Genomic DNA, 22,005 nt, shown 5'->3' with positions numbered 1-22,005 from the left:
AATCTAATTTCCATGGTATCTGCACCACACTACATTCTCACAAATAGTATACAAGTGTTACTTTCCCCACCTCCTCAGTAACACTTGTCATTTGTTTCTTGGTGATAGTTCTAGTGACTGGGAAGATATGGAATTGCAAAATAATTTTAATTTGTATTAACAATCTTTAGCCATAACCTTTTAAAGTTGAACACTTTAAAAATGATTATTAGCTCTTTGAAGTCCGTCTTTTGAAAACTTTCTTCTAGTCCATGTTTTGAACAGTTTATTTTTGAATTCCTATGTTTGTGAACTCTAGGTATTAATCCTTAGTTGGATATATAGATGTCAAAAGTTTTCTGTAGAACATGGTATGTACTCACTCATATATGGATTTTAGACATAGAGCAAAGGATCACCAGCCTATAATTCATACCACCAGAGAAACTAGGAAATGGAGGAACCTAAGAGATTCATACAAGGTCCCTCTCAGAAGTGAAAAGGAACAAGTTCTCCTGAGCACATGTGGTGGTGGTGGTGGGGGCGTAAGTGGAGAGGGAGTTAGGAGAAAGAGAAGGGGAGGAGAGGAGAACATGTGGGACTAGGAAGATTGAGTCAGGGAAAGAATAGACAAGAGCAAAAAAAAAAAAAAAGAGAGAGAGAGATACCATAATAGAGGGAGCCATTATTAGTTTGAAGAGAAAACTAACTCTAGAAAAATGTTCAGAGACCTACAAGGATGACCCCAGCTAACAATCTGAGCAATAGTGGAGAGGCCTTGAATGTCATTCCCTGATAATGAGATTGATGCCATCATAGAGCCCTAATATATTAGCTGTTGAAAACAGAAGCAGATGCCCACAGCTAAATACCGAGCCAAACTGCTGGAATCCAGTTGCAGAGAGGGAGAAGTAAAAAGAAAAAGGTTAAGACCAGGCTTCAGAAACCCACAGAGACAGCTGACCTGAACAAGGTCATGGCCCCCCCCAGACTGATAGCTGGGAAACCAGCATTGGACTGACTCAGACTCCCTGAACATGGGTCACAGTTTGAAGGCCTGGGCAGTCTATGGGACCTCTTACAGTGGAACCAGGATGTATTCCTGGTGCATGAAAGGACTTTGGGAGCACATTCTCCATGGAGGGACACTCCCTTAGCCTAGAGGCAGGAGGGTGGGCCCAGGTCCTACTCCTAATGACTTGACAGATTTTGATGACCCCTCCTGAAAGGCACCACCTGTTGAGTGGGAGGGGGTAGGATGAATACAATGGGGTGGGCATGGGAGGGAGAGGGAACTGGGATCGACATGTAAAATAAGGAATATATATATATATATATATATATATATATATATATATATATATATATATATTTCCCTCTAGTCACTTAATTGTTTTTACTACCCAATGATCTGTTAAAACAGTGTTCGTTTAGTGCCAGGCTTAATAATTTTTTGCTGATGCTTGATGTTACTTTTTCTCTTCTATGTGTACTTCAGCTTTAGTTAATAGCTCTCAGTTTAGACTGTCAGTAATCTCCTTTCTTGATCTTGTGTGAGAGATGGATGGTAGCCTTCCACAGTTGCCTGCTCATCTTTAAAATCTGTGCCTTATAACATGATTTCATTTCCCATGCCCCCTTCATAGTTTTCTTTTTAAATCCACATCTTGTAAAATTAATTCTGTGTGAATAGTGTGCTTTTATTGTGCTTAGTTACAAAGTACTTAGTTATTTCATCAGTGTATTTGCCAGTGTTTAGTTTAATTGGAATGTTTATTGGCTTTTGTACATATATAGTTTAACGATAACTTCTTACCTGGTAGTAACTTGATTCCCTCTCCCTGCCTTTTGTTTGTTTGTTTGTTTGTTTGTTTTGTGTGTGTGTGTGTGAGATAGGGCTTGAACTCAAGACCATCTACAAACTACAAACTAAGCAAATGTTCTGCCACTGAGCTTCATCCCCTCACCTGGTTGTTACTCTCTTTATAATGCTACTTGTGGAAAATATTTTAAAATGCTTTGAGTTCTGATGTTCAGTTCATTTATTTTTTTTTGTTTGTTTGTTTTAGTGGCTTATCTTTTGATGCCATTTGTGAGAATTATTTGTCTACTCCAGAGTTAAGGTGATTTTTATCTTGTATTTTCTTTTTTAGAAGTGTGTGTGTGTGTGTGTGTGAGTGTGAGTGTGGGGAGAGAGAGAGAGAGAGAGAGAAGAGAGAGAGAGAGAGAGAGTCACTCCTGTGGAAGACTGGCAAATGCTCTTAATAGCTGAGTTATCTATTCAGCCTCAATGATAATTTAAATTTTGTTTCTAGATAATTGCTAGCATATTGAAACTTAATTTTACTTTGTATGCTGTGACCTTGCTAAGCTCAGTGATTTGATCTGGAAATTAATGTTGCCAAATCCCTTGGGATATCTTATATGGGCTTTAGGTATTACTGATATAGCTTCTTTCCCATTAATTTTTTTGCTGCTTACTATCTCATTCTTTAGATGCATGGCTTTAGTTTAGAACAAGCTTTGATTTTCTTTTTATTCACATGTCAACATTTATTATTATATACTTATTGGCTACACTTGATATATTTTAATTTGTATTTTTTTAGTTGAAGTATCCTTTTTTTTGAGATCCATGGATGTGTGGCTTATTCATATCTCATTTTACATTTTGATCAAAGTGAGAATTCATAACCAGGTATGTTGGAGATGTCCATGATTCTAGAGCTGATGAAGCAGAGTGAGGAAAATTTTTTGGAAACTAGTCAAGGCTACATAGGAAATTTTAAGAAAAAACAAAATACTAAAATTGAAGCATATCTGTATTCTGTATTTGACTCATAATGTTTTTACATTCTCTGTGTTGACCAGCAAATAATAATTGAATTATCAAGCCAGTAGTTGGTGTGGGACTTACCAGTGATGTAAAAGCAGTAAGAACATTGGGGATAATATAATTGGCATGATTGCACAGGAGTTTTGTGAATTGGTACTTGACATGTAACTATTTGGTATGTATTTTGGTGTTTGTTTGCTTGAGTTTTTAATTAAATGCCATTGCCACTTCTATGAGTCTCTTCACTTCTCTGAAATGTTTTTTTATCCAAATTACTTGGCACTATGACCTCATGTTGAAAACTATATTAGTATTCTGAATTAGATTTTGGCCTTTACACTTGTTTTCTTATTTTAAAAGTATATCTCCAACCTGTTCTGTAAAGTACTTTGAATTTCTCATTGAGAATTCAATTGAGTTGCGGTTATGCTGCTCATTCTACCACCACTTTAGATAGTGAGTAAGATTAAAATTCATAGTTATGGTGATGCACTGGTTTACTTGTTTATTTTTTGTTTTGTTTTTCCTGCAATGGGACTATGTGGTCCCAATACATGTTGCTTTAAATACAAATGTGTTCACATATACAATAGAGAGTTTTGAATAAGAAGCAACAGATAAGAGGCCAGGTAAAAGTGACTTCAATTCCAGTATACAGTAAGTAGAGACACATGGGTCTCAGTGAGTTTGAGGCCTGCCTGGTCTACTTAGTGAGCTTTAAGCCAGCTAGGGCTATGCCATGATATCCTGTCTCAAAACAAAAACAACCCCTCCCCCTAGCAAGTTTAATAAGGTAATGTACACTGTAATCCTAGCAATCCCACTTGGAAAGTAGAGGCAGTAGGTCAGGCATTCACCATCATCCTTGGGCAGTGTGGACTACTTAAGAACTTGTCACTCCTTCCCTCAAATATAAATTCACTAATATACTATTTCAAACAGTATGTTTTACTGTCTACCTTCTGAATGAAATATATTACTAATCATTGTCCTTTGAAAAAGACAGAATATATTTAGAAAGGATATTTCCAAAGCTGAAATTCATACTGTCACAGTTATTATTTTTTAATTAGGTAGTGAATGCATCTAAATGTAATCAAGTATATATTTTGTGGCAGGAATTACCCATCTGTTTTATCCCCAATAGTATAAGCTATTTTGGCCTTTGGGATTGAGCATAGGATGGCTCAGTGTATGTGCTGAAGGATTTCCTGTGGCTCTCTGATTTCATAAAAAGTCACAGTTGTACAGACTTCCTGCTACCACATGAACTTGTTATATACATCTTCTGGTATGTTATTAACTGCCCCTCCAAAAATGTCCCTAAGCCCCCTCCCAACTGTAAATCTTTTCAAGGTTAAACCATTATTTTTAAAACACAATTATCAAGAAAAAGGGTACATTCTATATTTCATAAAACTATAAATGGGAAATCTTATTAAAACATTTTGCATATTTGCCTTTTATGGACTATTTGCTTAGAAAATCATTGGGGTTTTTAACTTAACATCACTCAACTTTATTTTTACTCTTAAAAAGGTTTTGAAACATAAAGTATGACTTAATCTTTTAGCAAACATGAAGTGGTCAGTATCCTTTTCTATGCTTTATTGATTGACAGGGCCACATTGTAACTATGGCTATTTGTTGAATGAATGAATAAGTACAGAATTATTTCTATGGCATTTAGATATTTTAGTGTAAAATAAGCATGAGAACAAAATTTCTTAGATAAAAGAGACCATGTTGAAGTAGCAATACCTTTTTGTGTATCTGTAAATTGTGGATATGTTAAGTTGTAGTCATATCCTCTTGTCATACTCTTAGATTTTTTTCAAAGGTCAGGACTATTCCTTTGTATGGTGCTTGATAACTTGTGCTGGAGGAATTGAAAGCTGTGGGGGCTATGTGCCTCAAGGAAAGGAAGCCAGGACAAAGAGCTTGGCTGGAAGGACTGAGTGTACTGTAACACAGAGGTCAACATGGAGGCCCTGCTTGCATCTCAGGTACCTGATACCTAAGGAGCATGCAAGGGGAATTTTGTGGGGTTACCAGGGTGTTGTTAGTATGTAAAGATGACAAGGTCTGAATATATCATCCTGTTTGAGTAAAAGTTGCCCAAGCTCAGGGGGTAAAGCTATGATCAAGGCTTACCAATGGCATTTAGCTATGTATACATTTTGGGTAAGTGACATTAGGAGACTTGGTTTACAGTCACTTGGTTTGAGTACCTTCAGGGCTTAGGGCCCAGTGAGGTTCAGAAATGTGATGAAGACACTCTTGTTGGCTACAATATATCTATATGTATCCTTTTCCTTTCTTTTTCATGAAGTAAAAAGTAATTATAGGTGAAGGCAGTAGTTACTCTACCAACAATATCATATTGAAATAATCCTACACTGAATATGGTTAAAAGATATTTACCTCCTTCCACAGTGTTCCCTGTTTTGTTGTAAATGTATCCATTGGAGGCTGGCTTTCCCAGGATCTTTGGTTTCTGCATTGTGTCAAATTGTGGTTTTCTATAATTGTCTCCATTTACTGTAAAAAGAAGCTTTGTTGATGAGGGGTGGGAGTTACCTTTTAGAATTTTGTTAGGAATTAGGGTGGTAAATAAATGGCAGTAGAAGATTACTTTTGAAATATATATATATATATATATATATATATATATATATATATATATATATATGAGGCCAGAAGAGGTGTCAGATTCTCTGAGACTACAGTTGTGTATGATTGTGAACCATCATGTGGGTGCTGGGAATCCAACCTGAGTCCTCTACAAGAACAAGTACTCTTAACCACTGAGCCATCTCATAAATTTAGATTCTCATAAATTTGAATATGTCATGCTTAATTGAAATATTTGTTGAAAAATTAAGAAAAAAGTTTGTGAATGATGTCTCTGTGCATTGAGTGCAAGTGCTCATGTAGCAAGGCAGGTATGTGTGGATTGGAGTACAAACTCAGTTGTTGGTCCTAGACTTCTGCTTTGTTTAAGATGGGGGTCTATCTTGTTTACAACTATTGCTACCCATACCAGGCTAGTTGGCCTGTGAGCTTCTGGAGATCCCCTGTTTGTGTGTGTTATCCTACCATGGGAGTGCTGAGATTATAAATGGGTGCTTTTCTAGCTGGGTGTTGTGACTTCTGGGGATCCAAACTCAGGTCCTCATGCTTGTATAGCAAGTACTTCAACCTTTGAGTCATTTCCTTGGTCTAATGTTGAGATTTTGCACATGCTGTTTCCAACACTAATAGAAAGTTGACATGTATTACCTTTGTCTTACCAGTGAGAATAAAATGACACTAGGTGGTCCACCAAGTACCCTAGGTTGAATGCAGGTTGATTTAGGTGAGAACAGTCCCCATGTATGCCTGCTTCTGTTCCCAGTGCAGGTGAATAAATAGTGCATGTAAAAATTGTTGTGAGTGATAGTTTCTTTCAGGAGAAAAGCTTATCACAGAGCTAAAAACACACATTTTGTATGAGAGAACTGGAGCCCTTATGTATGCCTCCTTTACTCCTCCCCTGCCCAAGCCATATCAAGTAGTTGACTAAAGAGAGGAGCCTTAGGAAGACTTCTGACAACCATAAAATTCCAAACATGGAAATGATGGCTTTGTTATACAAAACATTTGTTCCAGCATTAAATAATAAAATAAACTCTCAACACCAAGAATGGAAATGATCACTGTTAAACTTGTCTGTTTACTCAGAACTAATCCCATCCCCTGAGAGTAGTTCAGTGGTACACGCTTTATCCTGGAGAACCAAGGGGCTCTCCAAGATTTCATGTCTAGAGCTAGGCAGCAATTAGGTTGGCTTTGTACCAAGTCCATGGGGTCAAAATTTCCAAACTTGCCTTGTGGCTACAATGACATATTCGTTTTGATCACTGTAACTTTTGCATTTGCTGTGTCAACTGTTACTTTTCTGACTTAAATTTTTTTTCTTTGAAACACTAGTCTGCAAAATAAGAGGATTCTTCCTGTGGAGGAGAGAAAAGAACTGTATCTTCTCTCAAAGTGCTCTTCAACTTCTCATGGTTTTTGCTTGTATTTTTCTCTGTAAACGTATGATTTGTTTACTAGTCTTTCTGTTGTATTTTTGTAGTACTGGGGATTGAATTTAGGGCTTGGACATGCTATGCAAACATTTCACATAGATATAGTTCCAACATTTTCTTCACTTTGTATTTTGAAATTGGGTCTTTACTGTGTGTAGCTCAGACTGGCTTTGAATGTGTTATCTTCTGACTCAGCTCTCTGAGTAGCTAGAATTTTAAGCCTGCACCTCCGAGCACAACTGCATCCCTGTTCTTTGTTTAAAAAATAACTATAGTTCTTGTATCTGAAGTGTTGGAGAACTTAAGAACAGGAGCATTTTTCTTGAAATTAATCTTTGTTTCAAGAGATCACTTTTAATTTATCCTTGCTGAGGTTAAAATTTCTGCACTGACTTTTTTCATACTTTCTTATTTGTGCTTATGAGTATCTTGGGTATTAAAAGATGAAAAGTGTGCTATTTGGAATTTTTGTGGAAAATAAACAAGTAATTCTGTGGTTGAAGACTTAATGTGATGAGCCACATTTTGGAGGAAGAAACCTCTTTAGATATGCATTTAGAATTAGCTAAATTGCTTATTGCCTAAGAAGCTTTTATATTGATTGGAATTGCCTTTTAAAATAGTTTTGAATGATACTGACTTTAGTTTGCAAGTTAAAGGAATTTTAGCTAACCTGCTGTAAACCATGGGGTGGTATGCCTTATAATAAGAGATAGAAAATGAAGCCTTGCTTAGACATATAAGCCGAAGATTTGCTACCTTGGTCTTGTAACCTTTCCTTCTTGAATTTATGTGGCTTTATCCTGCAGACTGTATAGCACAGATCCCTGTAGGAAGCAGAGAAAGGGGGCAACCAATTGGCTGTTTAGCCTGAACTAACATAAATTAGGAAACCATATGTACTTGCAGAGAGCCCTGTGCTTCCATGGGGACACTAGGGTATTGACAGTGGTCAAGGCTTGAACAGAAGCCACAGAGGTGTCTAGAAAGAAGATGTTTGCAAAATTTACTATCTGCTTTCTGTCTGTCTGTCTGTCTGTGTGTCTGTCTGTGTCTGTATGTCTGTATGTGTGTGTGTCTGTCTGTATGTCATTTGCCCATCAACCACTTTTTTCCTACTTCTTTCCTATTTTTATTTGCCATTTATTAATAATCTGTTCATTTACCTATTTTAATGTATTAGCTATCATTTGCCTATAATCTACTATATTTTTTGTTCTGTACAGATGATAATCTGTAACTATGTATCTGTAACTTCATTAGTACACAAATCATTGGTTTCAGAAAGCTCCAACACAAAAAGCTCAATTGGAAAGTTTGCTATAAATTTTCAGGGAGAGTTGGTCATAATATGCTGGACTTCTGGCTACCAGATGCTTAAGTAGTTCTGGATTTAGAAAATGGCAATGGTATTTTTAGCCCTGATGCTTTGAAGCCAAAAATGAGTCTAGTCTCAGTGCTACAGATGGTAGCACATTTTTTTTTTTTTTTTTGACCACTACAAGTTGGCCTGTTGTCTGGCATATTTTAATAACAGAGTCAATATGGATTTTCCCCCTGCCCTCTACCACACAGAATCATCAAATAGCTAATCATCCCAGTGTCTGTGCTGATTGTCTTTGCTGCTGCTGCTGTTGCCAACTACGTCTTTGTCAGAGATAGACATTGGTGTTTCTCAATGTCTCTTGCTGTTTGAATATATTGATCAACTTATAGTCCTAGAGTGGGAAAATAGTGTGGTCAAGACTAAGTTCTGTAAGTTAGGGGCTTTTTCACAAAAGCTCAACACTCTGGTTTCAGGATAAGTTGTATGTAAATATATGTTACAGAAATGCAGCATAGACAAGTACATCATAGCCATAACTCCTATGAAAACTAGATAGTCATCATCTATGCTGTGGTTACCCAAAACTTGGAAGTGCTATCCTCCTTGGGTAGGGATTGGGAGGAGTCAAATAGGAAATGGTTTGCAGGGTTGTGTTCCAGAGATGAGAATGGACAGAACCATTTAAAGACCTGGGTAAAAAGATATCAGACAGGAAAAAAAAATCCACTAACAAAGTCAGGAATGCCAATGCCAGTGTGTCTCTTCTTGGGACAGTGTCTACCCCAGTTTTGTCCAGAGTACAGGGAGCAGTACTAGGTGTGGCTATAATAGAAAGAAAAGTTGGCGTTCAGGATACATTTTTCTTTATATCTAAAGTCTGAGTAAAGAACCATATAGTATTTATGCCTTTGTTTCCCCCTCTAAAATCAGTTGATGTTAGGAATAAAAGGGATTGCTTAGGACATTCAGGACAGAGTGCTTCAGAACTTTCTGTAAAGAACCATCTAATATATAAATGTAGTTTTGCATGTGACATAGTTTATTGATATTGGAACAGGCTGCCAGCTACTTAAGCTTTTTAAAAACACAGACCAGAGAGTTCCCATTGGCCTACATGACTGTTTGCTCACACCTGTGTGGCTACTGTGACAGGTAGACGTCCTTCTGTAGTGTTTTTCTTCACTCTCCCAGGTTCTGGTGGTGGTGGTCACCAGCAATTCTTCAGTATCTTCTATGGGGATGCTCAGTGGTTTTTGTTTTTGTTTGGTTTGGTTTTTAGTCTAGGAGAGACTTCCAGGGCTTTAAAAAAAAATGTCCTTATATCTTGTTAGCCTTAAAGCAATCAGAAATTTCCAAAATAATACCAACTCTGAAGTAAGGCAGAAAGTTCGTTTTCTTTGAAGTTGATCTATAGTAAAAAATAAGGAAGAGTTCCCTCTGGCCTTTAAGTATTCAGTTGAGAAATTAGTGAAACTTGAGCTGAAGTTTGGGTATAATTAACCTGTGAAATGACTTGGTTTACCTGGACTAGAATTTGATAGTAGAGTTATCAAAGCAACTACTCAATCTGGACATGGGCAGTAGGTGGAAAAGTGCAAAGATAGCATCTTGCCTGAGGCCCAGATGAGGTACTCTTTACTGGGGCTTTCTACATACAGTTCTTACTAATTTTCATTTTCTTATGAGCCTACCTCTTTCTCTTTAATTTAGCTGGCAGTGGTTTGAGGTTTTGTCTCAGGCAGAGACAAGATGGATTATGTAGCATTACGATTAACATGAAAACTAGCTTCTTCAGTTTTAATGTTTAAAGAAGGATTACTGTTAGTAAAAGCTGTTGCTTGTTAGTCAAGGTTACTATATCCCATGTGGAGACAGGTAGTAAAGCAACTGCTTCTGGGGTGCTATTGATCTGTTTTTTGGGGGATTTCTCAAGAAGCTGTGCATATGGGATGGGAGGTTGTTTGTGTTTTGCTTTCTAGGATAGGATGCTCTGCCTTTCCTGTGAGTAGGAATGGGATGTTTAGGTTAGCCAGAATGGGTGCCAGTACTCTACCCCATTCCTTTTTATTATCAGGAATGTTGAAGTGGGGCAGTAAATCAGGTCTCCTGTGATTACTGGTCCTAGACCCTTGCTTTAAATGTCACAGAGCAAGGCACTAGAGATTTTATCTTGTTTACAAACTATTATTTCTTCAAAGCCAGACAATTCTCTTCATCTTTTAGTGCTATAGGTACAGACAACTATAGAGAGAGGGCAAAAGAAAGTTTCACAGCCAGTCTGTAATACATTACTCCATTCCCTTATTTTCCTAGCCAATCATGAGAATATTCTGGACTGTGCTAATATGTCTATAGTGACTATGGTGATGAAGAAGTGAGATTTGCAGAGGAGAGTTATAAGAATAATGCCCCAATCTCAGTGATATACAGCTGATGGTTGAGATTGCAAAGTATAGCCAAACATAATGCAAAATAATGTTTATGCAACATTTATACAGCCCCCTTCATTCATAATGGTATAATCATAACATTTAGCATAAAACCACTTAGTAGTTGATAAGGGAAAATATTCATTTTCTCTCTTTATGGCTCACATTTAAATGTTGGCCATACATTAATTTTTTACCTAAGCAAATTTGTGTAGAACAGCTTTGACTAATAAAATCAGCCCTCAGATCTGTAGGGTTACATGGCCATAGTAAACACATATCATTAGGCTAATTTACCATCTTGACCATGCATAATAATAATTATTATTCTTTGGTTTGCTTTGTTTTCATAGAAGCTCAAATCTTTTTTCTCTTTGAAGAGGTAGGTCAGAATGCAAGGAATAAAAATCTGAAACATCCTCAAAAAATTAAAGGGCAAAGTAAATTTTATAACCCCCTCAAATTCAAGGACAAAGCCTGTGGTGTATCTGCATGAGTGTGTATTTGCCTGCACACTTGCGCTGGAGTGCTTGTGCTCTTGTGCACATGTCTACATGTGTATTTTTTTCTTTTTGAAAATGAAGGGCAAACTTAGCATTGCGTTTTGGAGCTTACAGTTAGGAAAGACTATTACATATTAATTAATGTTATTTTGCCTGTATCCTTAGTGACCTAACCCTTAGGGAAAGATCTGACCTCCTTTGACCTGTGTATGAATATTTGTCTTTATCATTTTAATTCTTATTTGAACAATGGGTGTCTTTTAAATCTCTATGGGTCCCATGTTCATTTCCTTGGTTTTTATCTAATGCTTTCTTTGGTCTTAGTCTTTCTTTATTTTTTTGTTAATTTAATTTTGGTTATTTCTTTGTTGTTGTTTTCAAAGATAACTTAGCAGTGTAAAGTCCTTGTGACTGACATGCTTGATTAGGGGAAGTAAAAAAAAAAAAAAAAGGAAAAGAAATCTCATTAATGAAATGCAGTGCCTGTTTGTAATGTTTTTGCCAGCTTTCCAACCCAAGACAGTTGTCCAATCCATTGTTGATTAAGTTAATGAGGGCCCCTAAAGATTGAGCAGGCTTCCTGTGCCTGCAGATGTGAATAAAATTGCACAGATCTAATTTTGCACCCTCAGTGTGGAAACTCAAGCCAAAAGTTGCCATAGATGAATATGTACTGAGAAAATGAGTTTTTATATAACATGAATGCCTATGATTTTCTTTTGGCGGGGCAGGGGGAAAAGGGGTGGTAAAGGAAAATGTTAAAGTAAATGATACACATTTATAAATACCTAATTGTAAAGCAAACAAAAGTTATATATTTTGTTCATTAAATGACCAACTCTATCCATTGAAACTATCCTGAATGCTTTCTGTTTTTCCTTCTCTTATAGGTGACATTACACAAAAGGGATATGAAAAGAAGAGGTCAAAATTAATTGGAGCCTACCTTCCCCAGCCTCCAAGTATGTAAAACTTGAATAGTATAAATGGTCTAGTTTTAAAAGTTAATAGCTACATTTGAAAGAGGCTTTTCCTTCACTCTGGAATCTGCCTGAAGAGTGCACACTTGACACCTGAGTTCTCTACAAAAGGCTTCTTTGTATAATTACTCATAGTTTTTGTGAATTTTGAAGGCATATGTAATTTTTCTATAAACATACCTAATACAGTTTAATAGATATTTTATGTATAGTTGGAGATCAACAATACATTGGTGTCTTTAAAACACTGTAATTATAAAAATAGGAGCACTTGAGTTTAAACATGATTTTTGACTTTGCTATTGATTATGGTTTAAATTAATACAAGATTTGAGACTATTAGAAAATGTTGTGGTAGCCTGACTCAGAGGATATTATTGTAAAGGTTTGGTGTTTTTAGAGATGGTGGTAAAATATGCATTATTTATACTTGCAAAGTACAAGGTATACTTCCTGTCACTATTGTTTCATGTGTGGCTTCGGAGAATTTCTGTACTTGAGCAAGATTGTAGATGTAAGAAAAAGAAAATGGAGCTACATTGGCATGGATTCCGTGTGTCAGATCATATCACTTAGAGGGTAACCTTGAGTGTTTGCCAGGCTTTAGAAATTGGTCAAAGTGAATGCAAACAATAGCCCTCCTTGAGGTAAAAAGTTCATAACGCACCTGTTAAAGGTAAAAACTGAAACTGCAGTTTCTGTGGGTGAAACAAAACCTACAAGGCTGAAAGTGCATGTTCACAAAACTCCAGAACGTGTTACCCCAATGTTATAGAGTTGCAAAAAATAGCTCTGTGGCTTCTGAACTTGATATCAGGAGTCTGCTGTGCTTGTAGTTCTGCTTGCTATGTCTTTTCATGTGATTTTTAAGGATATTGGTGTAAAAGTGGGCCCGTGTGTGTTAGCTGAGGGACTGATTTCTCATGGCTGAAGAAAGGAAGAAGCATGGTTTCATTTGGAAGAAACAAAGTAAATAGGCTGGTAATGGATTTAAGGACACGTGTTGGGAAAAGAGTTCTCTACTTTAGTCTACCCCTGTGTGATTGTCAGAAAGGCCTGGTCACTTGTTGATGTCTCTGTGTGTCTTCCCTGTCCTTGAGGAAGACTACTTGGTTAATTTGATGAGCTGTTGGATATTCATTTGCCATACCAAACAAAAGTGAAAAATGAGCAGTTACTGGCTTACCTGAGGTGTTCTGTAGTCTTCACTGGACCGGGTCTGGCTGGGGGCAGAGGGTTTCTGCACCTACTGGAACCTTTGTTGGTCTTTGTGCTGTTTCTGCATGGGGTCGGCAGCTCTGCTCAGCGCTGTAACAAATTTAAAAAAAACTAAAGTCTGAATTAATTAGTTTTTTTTCAACTTGTTACAGCAGCGAATGGAGCTGCCGTGGTTCGGTGTAGACTGCAGCCCGGGGAAGGCGTGCCGAGGAGACCGTTCCGCTCCACCCACATCGGGGTGTGCGACATCCGAGAAGCAGCAGCCAGGGAGAGGGCGGCCAGTGCAGCAGGGAATCGGCCTCTGTTTTACTTTCGTTTCGGTGAGCCCTTTATCCCTGAGAGAGACCAGCCAATGGGCAAAGAACAGTTTTGGAAGTCATTCCCGAAGTATAGGGCTGGCACTAAAGGCCCTAAAGGTTCAGTCCCCCAAGAGAATACCTACCATGCACCTTGAGCTCATGCATGGGTGATGACTGTCCCAGAATCAGGGTCCTGGTCAACTGACTCTTCTAGTACCAAGATCTTAAGAAAGAAGGATGCATGCCCAGTGGTGTTTTTCCCCGTTAAAGTTGTTGCACTGTTTTGTCTTAGAGACACATAGCTAGGAAGAGGATAAGTAATTGAATCTTGAGCCCTGAGATGTGCTAAAGAGAAAGATTTTGAGACCTACATGCTCTTACTCCTATCATTAAGGATCAAAGTGTTTGATTTCTTAAATAGAAAGACAAGTAATCTTAGAGTACATGTTTTCAAAGTCAGGGCCCTTCTAAAAGGTTTGGACCATTTATTTTGGAACTTAGGAAATTCAAGAAGCAGAATGTGACTTTATGTACTCTTTCGTATAATAAGAACATTTAAAATAGGAACATATGTATTTGCAAACTGGATTTGTAGGTATATGGTCTGGGTCATACATCTGGTAGAATACATTGCTTATGTGCTAATAATAGGCTGGGCTTATAGTTCAGTAGTAGAACACCTGCTGAATATGGGAGAGGTCCTGAGTTTGATCTCTAATACAACAAACAAATCACATAAAAATATTGAAGTGAACTTCAATATTTAGAAATGGACATCTCAACAGTCTTCCATCTCTGCCTATATTTGTCCTCCCAGTGACCTTATTGACAGTTACTGTAATCTTGTTGAAATGGACAGAGGTTTGCAGAGTAGGTGACCAGGTTGGATGCTAACTGTAGATTCCATTTAAGAATTTCTTGCCTAGCAATGGTGGCACATACCTTTAATCCCAGTATTCCAGAGGCAGAAGCAGGCAGATCTCTGTGAGTTCGAGGCCAGCCTGGTCTACAGAGCAAGTTCCAGGACAGCCTCCAAAGCAATATAGAGAAACCCTGTCTTGGGGGGGGGGGGTTTCTGATGTGAGTGTAATAAAAATTGAATGTAAAAATGTGGATATTTTGAGTTGTGAGAACCATCCAGCCCTCCTATGATATGGGAGAGGGTATCATTTTAGGATGGAGGACTTGGTTCCTTTGGTAGTTACTGTTCTATTGCAGTGAAGCAACACCACAGCTAAGGCAACACTTTTGAAACTAAGCATTTAATTGTGGGCTTGCTTTTAGTTTTAGAGGCATAGTGCTGAACCATACCTTAAAGCTTTAGTTACATCCTGGTCTGCAGGCAGAGAGGCAAATGTGGGGGTGGTGGTGGTGGTGGTAGAGAAGATCCTGGAATGGGACTTTGAAACCTCAAAGCTCACTCCCAGTGACACACCTCCTCCCACTAGGTCACACCTCCTAATCCTTCCCAAACCGTCCATGTTCTAGGTTATGCCTCTAGTGACTAAGCATTTAAATATATGAGTTTATGGAGACCATTCTCATTCTAACTACCCTATTTCCTAGCAAAAGCATTTTATAGATATCTGCTTCTGAAAAGTTGCCATTGCATGAATACTCATTATCCTCAGGACTTAGGAAGATAGTGAGGAAAGCAGGTGTTTCTGAAGCTGGGAGATCTTTCTTGAACAGCCCATCTGGAAAGTTGTTTGTCACAATATGATCTGTATGGAGCTTATAGTTGAATGTGCCTGTTAAATTTACCAATATAAGTTAAGATCCCTAGAAAGTATTCCAAAAATATTTCTGAGGTGTTTGGTACATATTTTTATGAATAGAGTGCCATAAGATGAAGTTAGGATACTGGAGACAGAGTTGCCAGGCTGAGGTTCTTTCCTAGTGAGAATGCTCAAGACACAGTTTCTTTTCCAGGATTTTTACTTCTTCTCAGGGCATCAACACTCTGAGAGGAATGGAAGTGATGCACCTGCTTGGGAAGATGTCTTCTCTTGGTTGAGCACAAGGCTGAGTGAGCACCTCCATTTAGATAGGGAACAATGTTCTGGGAGTTATGAAGCCAGATGAGAATTAAATAGGAGAAATAATAGGAGAAAATAGGAGAAAAATTATTTTCTAAGAGATGGTACTACTTAAGGGAATTGTTTGACACTTTCTCTTATACTTTTTAGTAAGAAAGTGTGGGTTTCAAATGAGCCTTTGTTGTCTTTTAAACCAGATCAAATTGACAAAATTAGAAAATAAGGCCAGCCACCTAGTACTGTTCTCAGAGGAGTTTTTATAATACATTATAGACTGTATAGAGAGTCTTTGCTACTTTTAGAAGACTTACTTGTAACAAAAAGTAGCAAAATTTCAATGTTATTATAAATAGCAAACTATCCCTAACCCAAATACCCACCTCCTTTCTTATAATATTTATATTGGGTAGGTGTTATGTTTGCCTATTCTGTTTTCTTTAATGTTCAGCTGAAATTTACTTTTTGAAGGATTTTTCACGTGGTCCTTCTAATTAGGACAAGCCTAGGTCCTAGTCTTATGATCTATTTGTGTAATATTTCCAGGCAGTTGTAGTTTGGTATTGTATTACCCTACAATAGTAAGATATGAATTGACTGAGGATCTCTCATTACCTGCCCACAGTAAGTACAATGCACTTGTAGGTAAGTTTACTTAGTTCAAGAATTTGCACATAGCAGGAAGAGTTAGAACAAGGCAGTGGCTGGTTTCTCCTGGGCCCTGAGTTCTTTTCTCCCCCTCCTGTGCCCACTAAACTCCTATCGTGCCAGTGAGGCTCAGCAAGACCACTGTTGCCTTGCCAGTAGAGCTATAAGAGAGCACTCCTAACAAACACTGTAGCCAAAGTTTATACAAAAATCATTCACTGCTCAGATATGCATAGTGCTTTTGCAGAAGCCGTGGTAACAATTCTATTTTTTTTTTTTTAATTTGGATGAATCTAAGTGTCATTTGGCCATATTAGTGCTAATCAGTAACAGAAATGGCACCCAAATGAAACAAACAAATAATGCAGGATAGCAGTTTAAGGCAAATGTCAAATTTTCACAAGCTTCAGATGATTCAACTTTGCTAGCTCATAAATTCCCCTATCAACATACTGTAATAGAAACATGATTACAAAACAAATGTATGATATTACACAGTAGCTCTGTGTTAGTAAAATATGAGAAGGAAGTAACAGTGAAAGTAATGTGAGAATTTGGTTTGCATGGTAGGGTAGGTACTAAGGTGCTCAGAATGAAGTTTCAATTTTCTGTTTTGTGTTGTGCTCATCTGTGTTAGTGTAAAGCAAACATAGAAAATGCATTTACCTAATCATACAAGTACTTTTTACTTCCTGAGTAATTCCATAATTAAAGTTACTGTAAAAATAGGGCTTGCTATGTGATCCAGGGAATATAATGAGGTGCTAGAAGACAGTGGGACTCAATTCAGTTTTGGACAGTCTGGAAATTAGAAAAATTCTCCAGCAATTTCAGAGTATCTCAGATAGGCTCACATGCCTTATGGCATATGGTAGCTTTGGGTCTCCACCAGGGAGCTTATTTTCTGTGCCAGGGAAGAAGCTAGGAGAGGTGAGTTATACTGGATGTCCTGGGAGCACTTCAGAGTTTTTGTTCACTGAAGCTTTCCATGGTACATTTGAAATCCTAGATACAGAGGCACAATAATCCACTGAAGGTATTCAGTGTTGAAAGTATGCAGACCAGTTTGGATCAAGGTCTTCTTATCTTAGTTCACAAATAATATTTTAAAGTATTTCTCATATATCTGACATTTTATATTATATTTGAAAACAAAGACTTTTAGTGTAGTTCTTTTATAATATACATTTAGAAATCCACTCCCCCTTCCAATAATATCGTGTCTTAAGTAACACAAGGTTTTCTTTCCTGCCTTGTGGCCTCTAACCTATTGAGTTGCAAGTTAGAAAGACAGACAGGTGGCCTACCTGTTCCTGTCCTTAGGGGTAACATGGAGATTATTGTAGTGTCTACTGTCTTTCTGATCACAGTGTTATGAAAGATACTACATTGTTTTCTCATCTTCAATGGTTGGATTGGTTAGGTGTAACAACTATTACAGAAACTTTTGTTGAGGAGTCCTTTAATGGCAATCCATAAGTAATTGATATTCCAGCTTTTTTTCTCACATTTGTCATCAGATTTCCAAATCTGTTTTGTACACAAGGCATTTAAAGAGGTGGAATTAGTGAGACAAAGCAGAAGTTGGGAAGAAACACAATTTTTGTTTGACTTGGAAGTCAAACTCTTCCTTCAGCCAGAGAGGAAGGTAGGCAACAGTTGGGGGTGTCTTCTGTTCCAGATAGATGAGTTTGGTGCTTGCTTTTGTGGTCATCAGGGCCAGAAAGTGAGGTGACCAGAATGCTTTGTGCTTGGGGGAGAGGTATCTGTGAGCAACTGGGAAGGACCCTTAGCACAAACACAAAGCAATTCTGAATGAAGAGAAAGCTTAGATCTAAGAGTGGCACAGTGTTTGATCTCTACTTCTTTGTCTGTATTACCTCATCAACAAAATGGCAGAAATAACAGAATTCATCTCCTGCTTTTAATAGAGCCCTAAACCAATGATTTGAAGTGTTTGTTACCTGTTGTTGGTTTTCTAATACAGATGGAAAGCAAGGCCTAGGAAAGGTTAAGGAACTTGTCGAAGGTCACAGAAACCAAGGCATGTGGGATCTGGGCCTGGAATATCCAGTTCTTGGTCTTTTATTAAAGGATGAAATAAAAGCCTACAAAGCCTGCAGAGTAGCTAAGGAACCATTAAAAAGCAAAGGAATCATGCACATAGGAAAGGAACACATTGCAAGAGAGTAAGAAAGTGTTCAAGAACCTGATTTTGTTTGGGGCCTCCTTTTATGCTGTCTAAGGAAAGGAAGAGTTTGATTACCTGGGTGGTTTTCTGTTTTGATCTACAAATTTGATTATATAAGTCTTTGCTTACTGTGTATGTCCCTTCTCATGAGAAAGGATCTGCATCTGATGTGAGGGAACAAGCTGACAGACACACAGAATCTCACCATGTAGGCCTAGCTGGCCTGCAATTTACTATGTGTAGATCAAGCTTGTCTTGAACTCACAGAAATCCACCTGTGTCTGCCTCCTGAGTGCTGGGATTAAACTATTACTCTACCATCTTTGATAACATCAGATTTAAATTGTATGCACATCCAATTATGCATAGGCATATAAAATTGTAAATAGGGGGAATCTACCAGAAAGTTAACTTAAAAGATACAGTTTGCCTTACTGTGTAGGTGCACGAAACAGTTCAGGCCAGATCAGACCCCTGCCTTTCCTACCAAATTTATGGAAATTTATTTTAATAAAACTTGTCCAAGTTTGATGTCCAAGTCATTAAAGAGAAATTATTCCATTGTTCAGAGAGGGGTGTACATACTGCTCAATAAAGATGATAGTCTTAAGTTGGTATTTGTATTTTTAGAAGAGGGTGTGTGTGTACATAGTACATGCAATTGAGAGATCTAGGTTGCTGAGTGCATTGTTAGAAGAGTGAGTCTGAAGAGTCTAAGCCAGTGGGATCTAAGGCTATTAAATTATTATCTATGTTTCTCTGGGTTCTAGAGCTTATGGGTCCTAGAGCTGACTTGGTGCTTGGCATATGGCTTGTGTGCAATTGCCTCATTATTATTGTAGGAGAAGGGATTTAATATTGACACTTTTTTTTTAATGAATGAGAATCAATAGTTTGATAATTCTTGACTGTTACATGTTGGGGACCATCACCCTTTATCTTTCATGATGTCTTCTTTCCCATTGCCCACATTAGCCTCTTAACTCTCAATATACTTCCTGTTGTGAGAATGCTGGTCTCTGTATGTTTTTAAAAAACTGGTCTTCAATCATGGTTCCCTAAATTAAACACTATAGTGAGTGTTGAATTCTCCCCAGTGGTGAATACTGAACTGTAACTGCTTCACTAATTATTCGTATTCATGTTGTTGATGGTTTATCAGCCTCAGCAGCAAGAGATTGGTCAGTTGCCTTGCGGTAGAGCATGCAAGTGACATTATGGTGACAGGTTCAGTTCTGTAGAGAGTTACATACTCAATTGTTGATTTTTTTTTTTTGTGTGTGTGTGTGTGTGTGTGTGTGTGTGTGTGTGTGTTAATGCACCATTTCAAATATTGATTGGAACAAGGTCAGATAAAATGTAATGAATGAAATATTGACTCAAATACTATTTTAAAATATATTTTGTTACCAGCAACCTATTGGAGCTCTTCTGCCTCATGATATTAATTTTTTTTTTTTAAAACATCTGTGGTTGATTGCATTTCACTCCATGAGAGCAAGTATACAAAATTACCCCACTGGATGACAGCCATAGAAAGCTTATCAATAAACCAGACAGCCGAATTGGCTCTGTATACTATGGATCTTGAGAAGAGATGAAGGGTGAAAGTAGTTCTGAGGAGGTTTATACTCATGGACTATATAGGAAAATAGTACTAATAGTACAGAGATTTACAGCTGGTGAACCTGGAAACTTGGAAGTGTGTGTTTACCTCTGCTGTTCCTTGAGCTATTCCAAAATGCCAGTCAGTGTGTAAAAGGAATGTGAAAAACAATGACAAGTGGTAAATAATATGTAAAGTAGAGGAGCCACTTGGCAAAGTGAAAGCCAGTACATTCAGATGCTAAGTGGACATCATGGGTATTACTTAGCAAGTAGCTGAAACAACCTGTGGGAAATGGTGTCTACCTCTGCTCAGTCATATGCATGTATGTATGTATGTATGTATGTATTTATGTATGTATATAATTGTATGTGCATTGGTGTAAAGGAGTTAGATCCCTTGGAACTTGGTACAGTTGTGAGCTGCCATGTGGGTGCTGAGAATTGAACCCCCGTCCTCTGGAAGAGCCGCCAGTACTCTTAATGGCTGAACTATCTCTCCAGCCACTCTGCTCAGTCCTTATGAACATGTGTACTCTCTGAGGAATTAAAGTTAACAAGGCTCTAGGTTTGGACATAACCAGACAAGTCCTACAGTCAAAAGTACTATGTCAGAGTACCTACATTGTCCTGAAAATAGTCTCAGCCACAGAGTGAGGAATTTTCTCAAGATGCAGGATACTATACTCAAGGTCTCAATCAACCCAAATAAAAGATGTATATGAAAGAGGTCCATTAGTGTTCTGCCACAAGAAGAGAACTGGCTATCAGCTCCTTAAATAAAAGTAAAGAGGAAATAATAAAAGTTATCACAGAAGAGACAGTGTAGGATTATAGCATCGTAATGAACTTTGGGGAAATAATGAAAATGAAAGGCAAGAAGTAAACAGGATCTATTCCTGTTACAGTAGAAAAACAACCCAAGACCTCTATGTGCTATTTCTCTTTTCTGAAAAACCTACTTTAGATGCCTCTTTAAAATACAAGGAGAAAGACATGGATAGATTCAAGGAACCAGTGACCTAAAATTCTGTAAAACCAAAACAAGTCCAAGATGAAAGAGATCCCAAATGGCACAGCAGGTTTGGTGACTCAGGTTAGAGGAAAAAGGGTCTCCAAATAAACTTCAGTGAAATCAAACAAACTAACAAACAAAAAGAACTGAAAAACCATTACTAGATTGTGAGTGTTTGACTAGGGGAGGAAAAAAAAGTATGGGAAGGGTTTGTTTTTGTTTTGTTTTCCAGTTAGAGTATTTTGAAAGTATCAGAAAATAAGTACATTAAAAGCATGACACTAGGACAGTATAAATAAAATGGGAATATATTAAACCCATTCTGATGTGAGCTTTTCATCTCAGCATAATCCTGATCATGTATGTAAGTAGTAGAAACTATGGTGAATAACAAGAAGCCAATATGCTGTCTTAGAGTGAGGCTTATCAGTAGTTATCAGAGAGGCTTCACCTAGCAACTGATGGAAAACAGTTGCAGAGACCCATAGTCAAACATTAGGCAGAGCTCAGGGAATTTTGAAGAAGAGGGGGAGGGGAGGGTTCTAGGAGCCAGCAGGATCAAGGACAGCACAAGAAAACCCACAGAATCAACAAATTTGGATTCATAGGGGCCCACAGAGTCTAAACCAATAATCAGGGAACCTGAATGGGACTGAGGTAGGCTCTCTGCATATATGTAACAGTTATGTAGCTTGGTCTTCTTGTGAGACTCCTAACAGTGGGAACAGGGGCTGTGTCTTTTGCCTGCATTTGGGACCCTTTTCTTTTACTAGGTTGCTTCACCCAGCCTTAATAGGAAAGGAAGTGCCTAGTCTTACTGTAACTTGATATCTGACTGATAAACATGGGAGGTCTGCTCTTTTCTG

General features: G+C 37.8%; 1 protein-coding gene across 1 annotated transcript in view; it reads left to right on the top strand.

Moving 5' to 3' along the window:
• Dip2c (disco interacting protein 2 homolog C) overlaps positions 1-22,005 on the top strand; it is a 380,164-nt gene that overhangs the window by 191,864 nt on the left and 166,295 nt on the right. The window contains exons 2-3 of the mRNA XM_051194770.1: positions 12,038-12,109; positions 13,498-13,665. Coding sequence (XP_051050727.1) covers positions 12,038-12,109; positions 13,498-13,665 — 240 coding nt within the window. The remainder of the gene's footprint in view (positions 1-12,037; positions 12,110-13,497; positions 13,666-22,005) is intronic.

The sequence above is a fragment of the Phodopus roborovskii genome, unplaced genomic scaffold (assembly GCF_943737965.1).
Source record: "Phodopus roborovskii unplaced genomic scaffold, PHOROB, whole genome shotgun sequence".
Taxonomy (NCBI): Eukaryota; Metazoa; Chordata; class Mammalia; order Rodentia; family Cricetidae; genus Phodopus; species Phodopus roborovskii.
The sequence above is the reverse complement of the archived record's forward strand: the minus strand, read 5'-3'. Positions and strand labels throughout refer to the sequence as shown.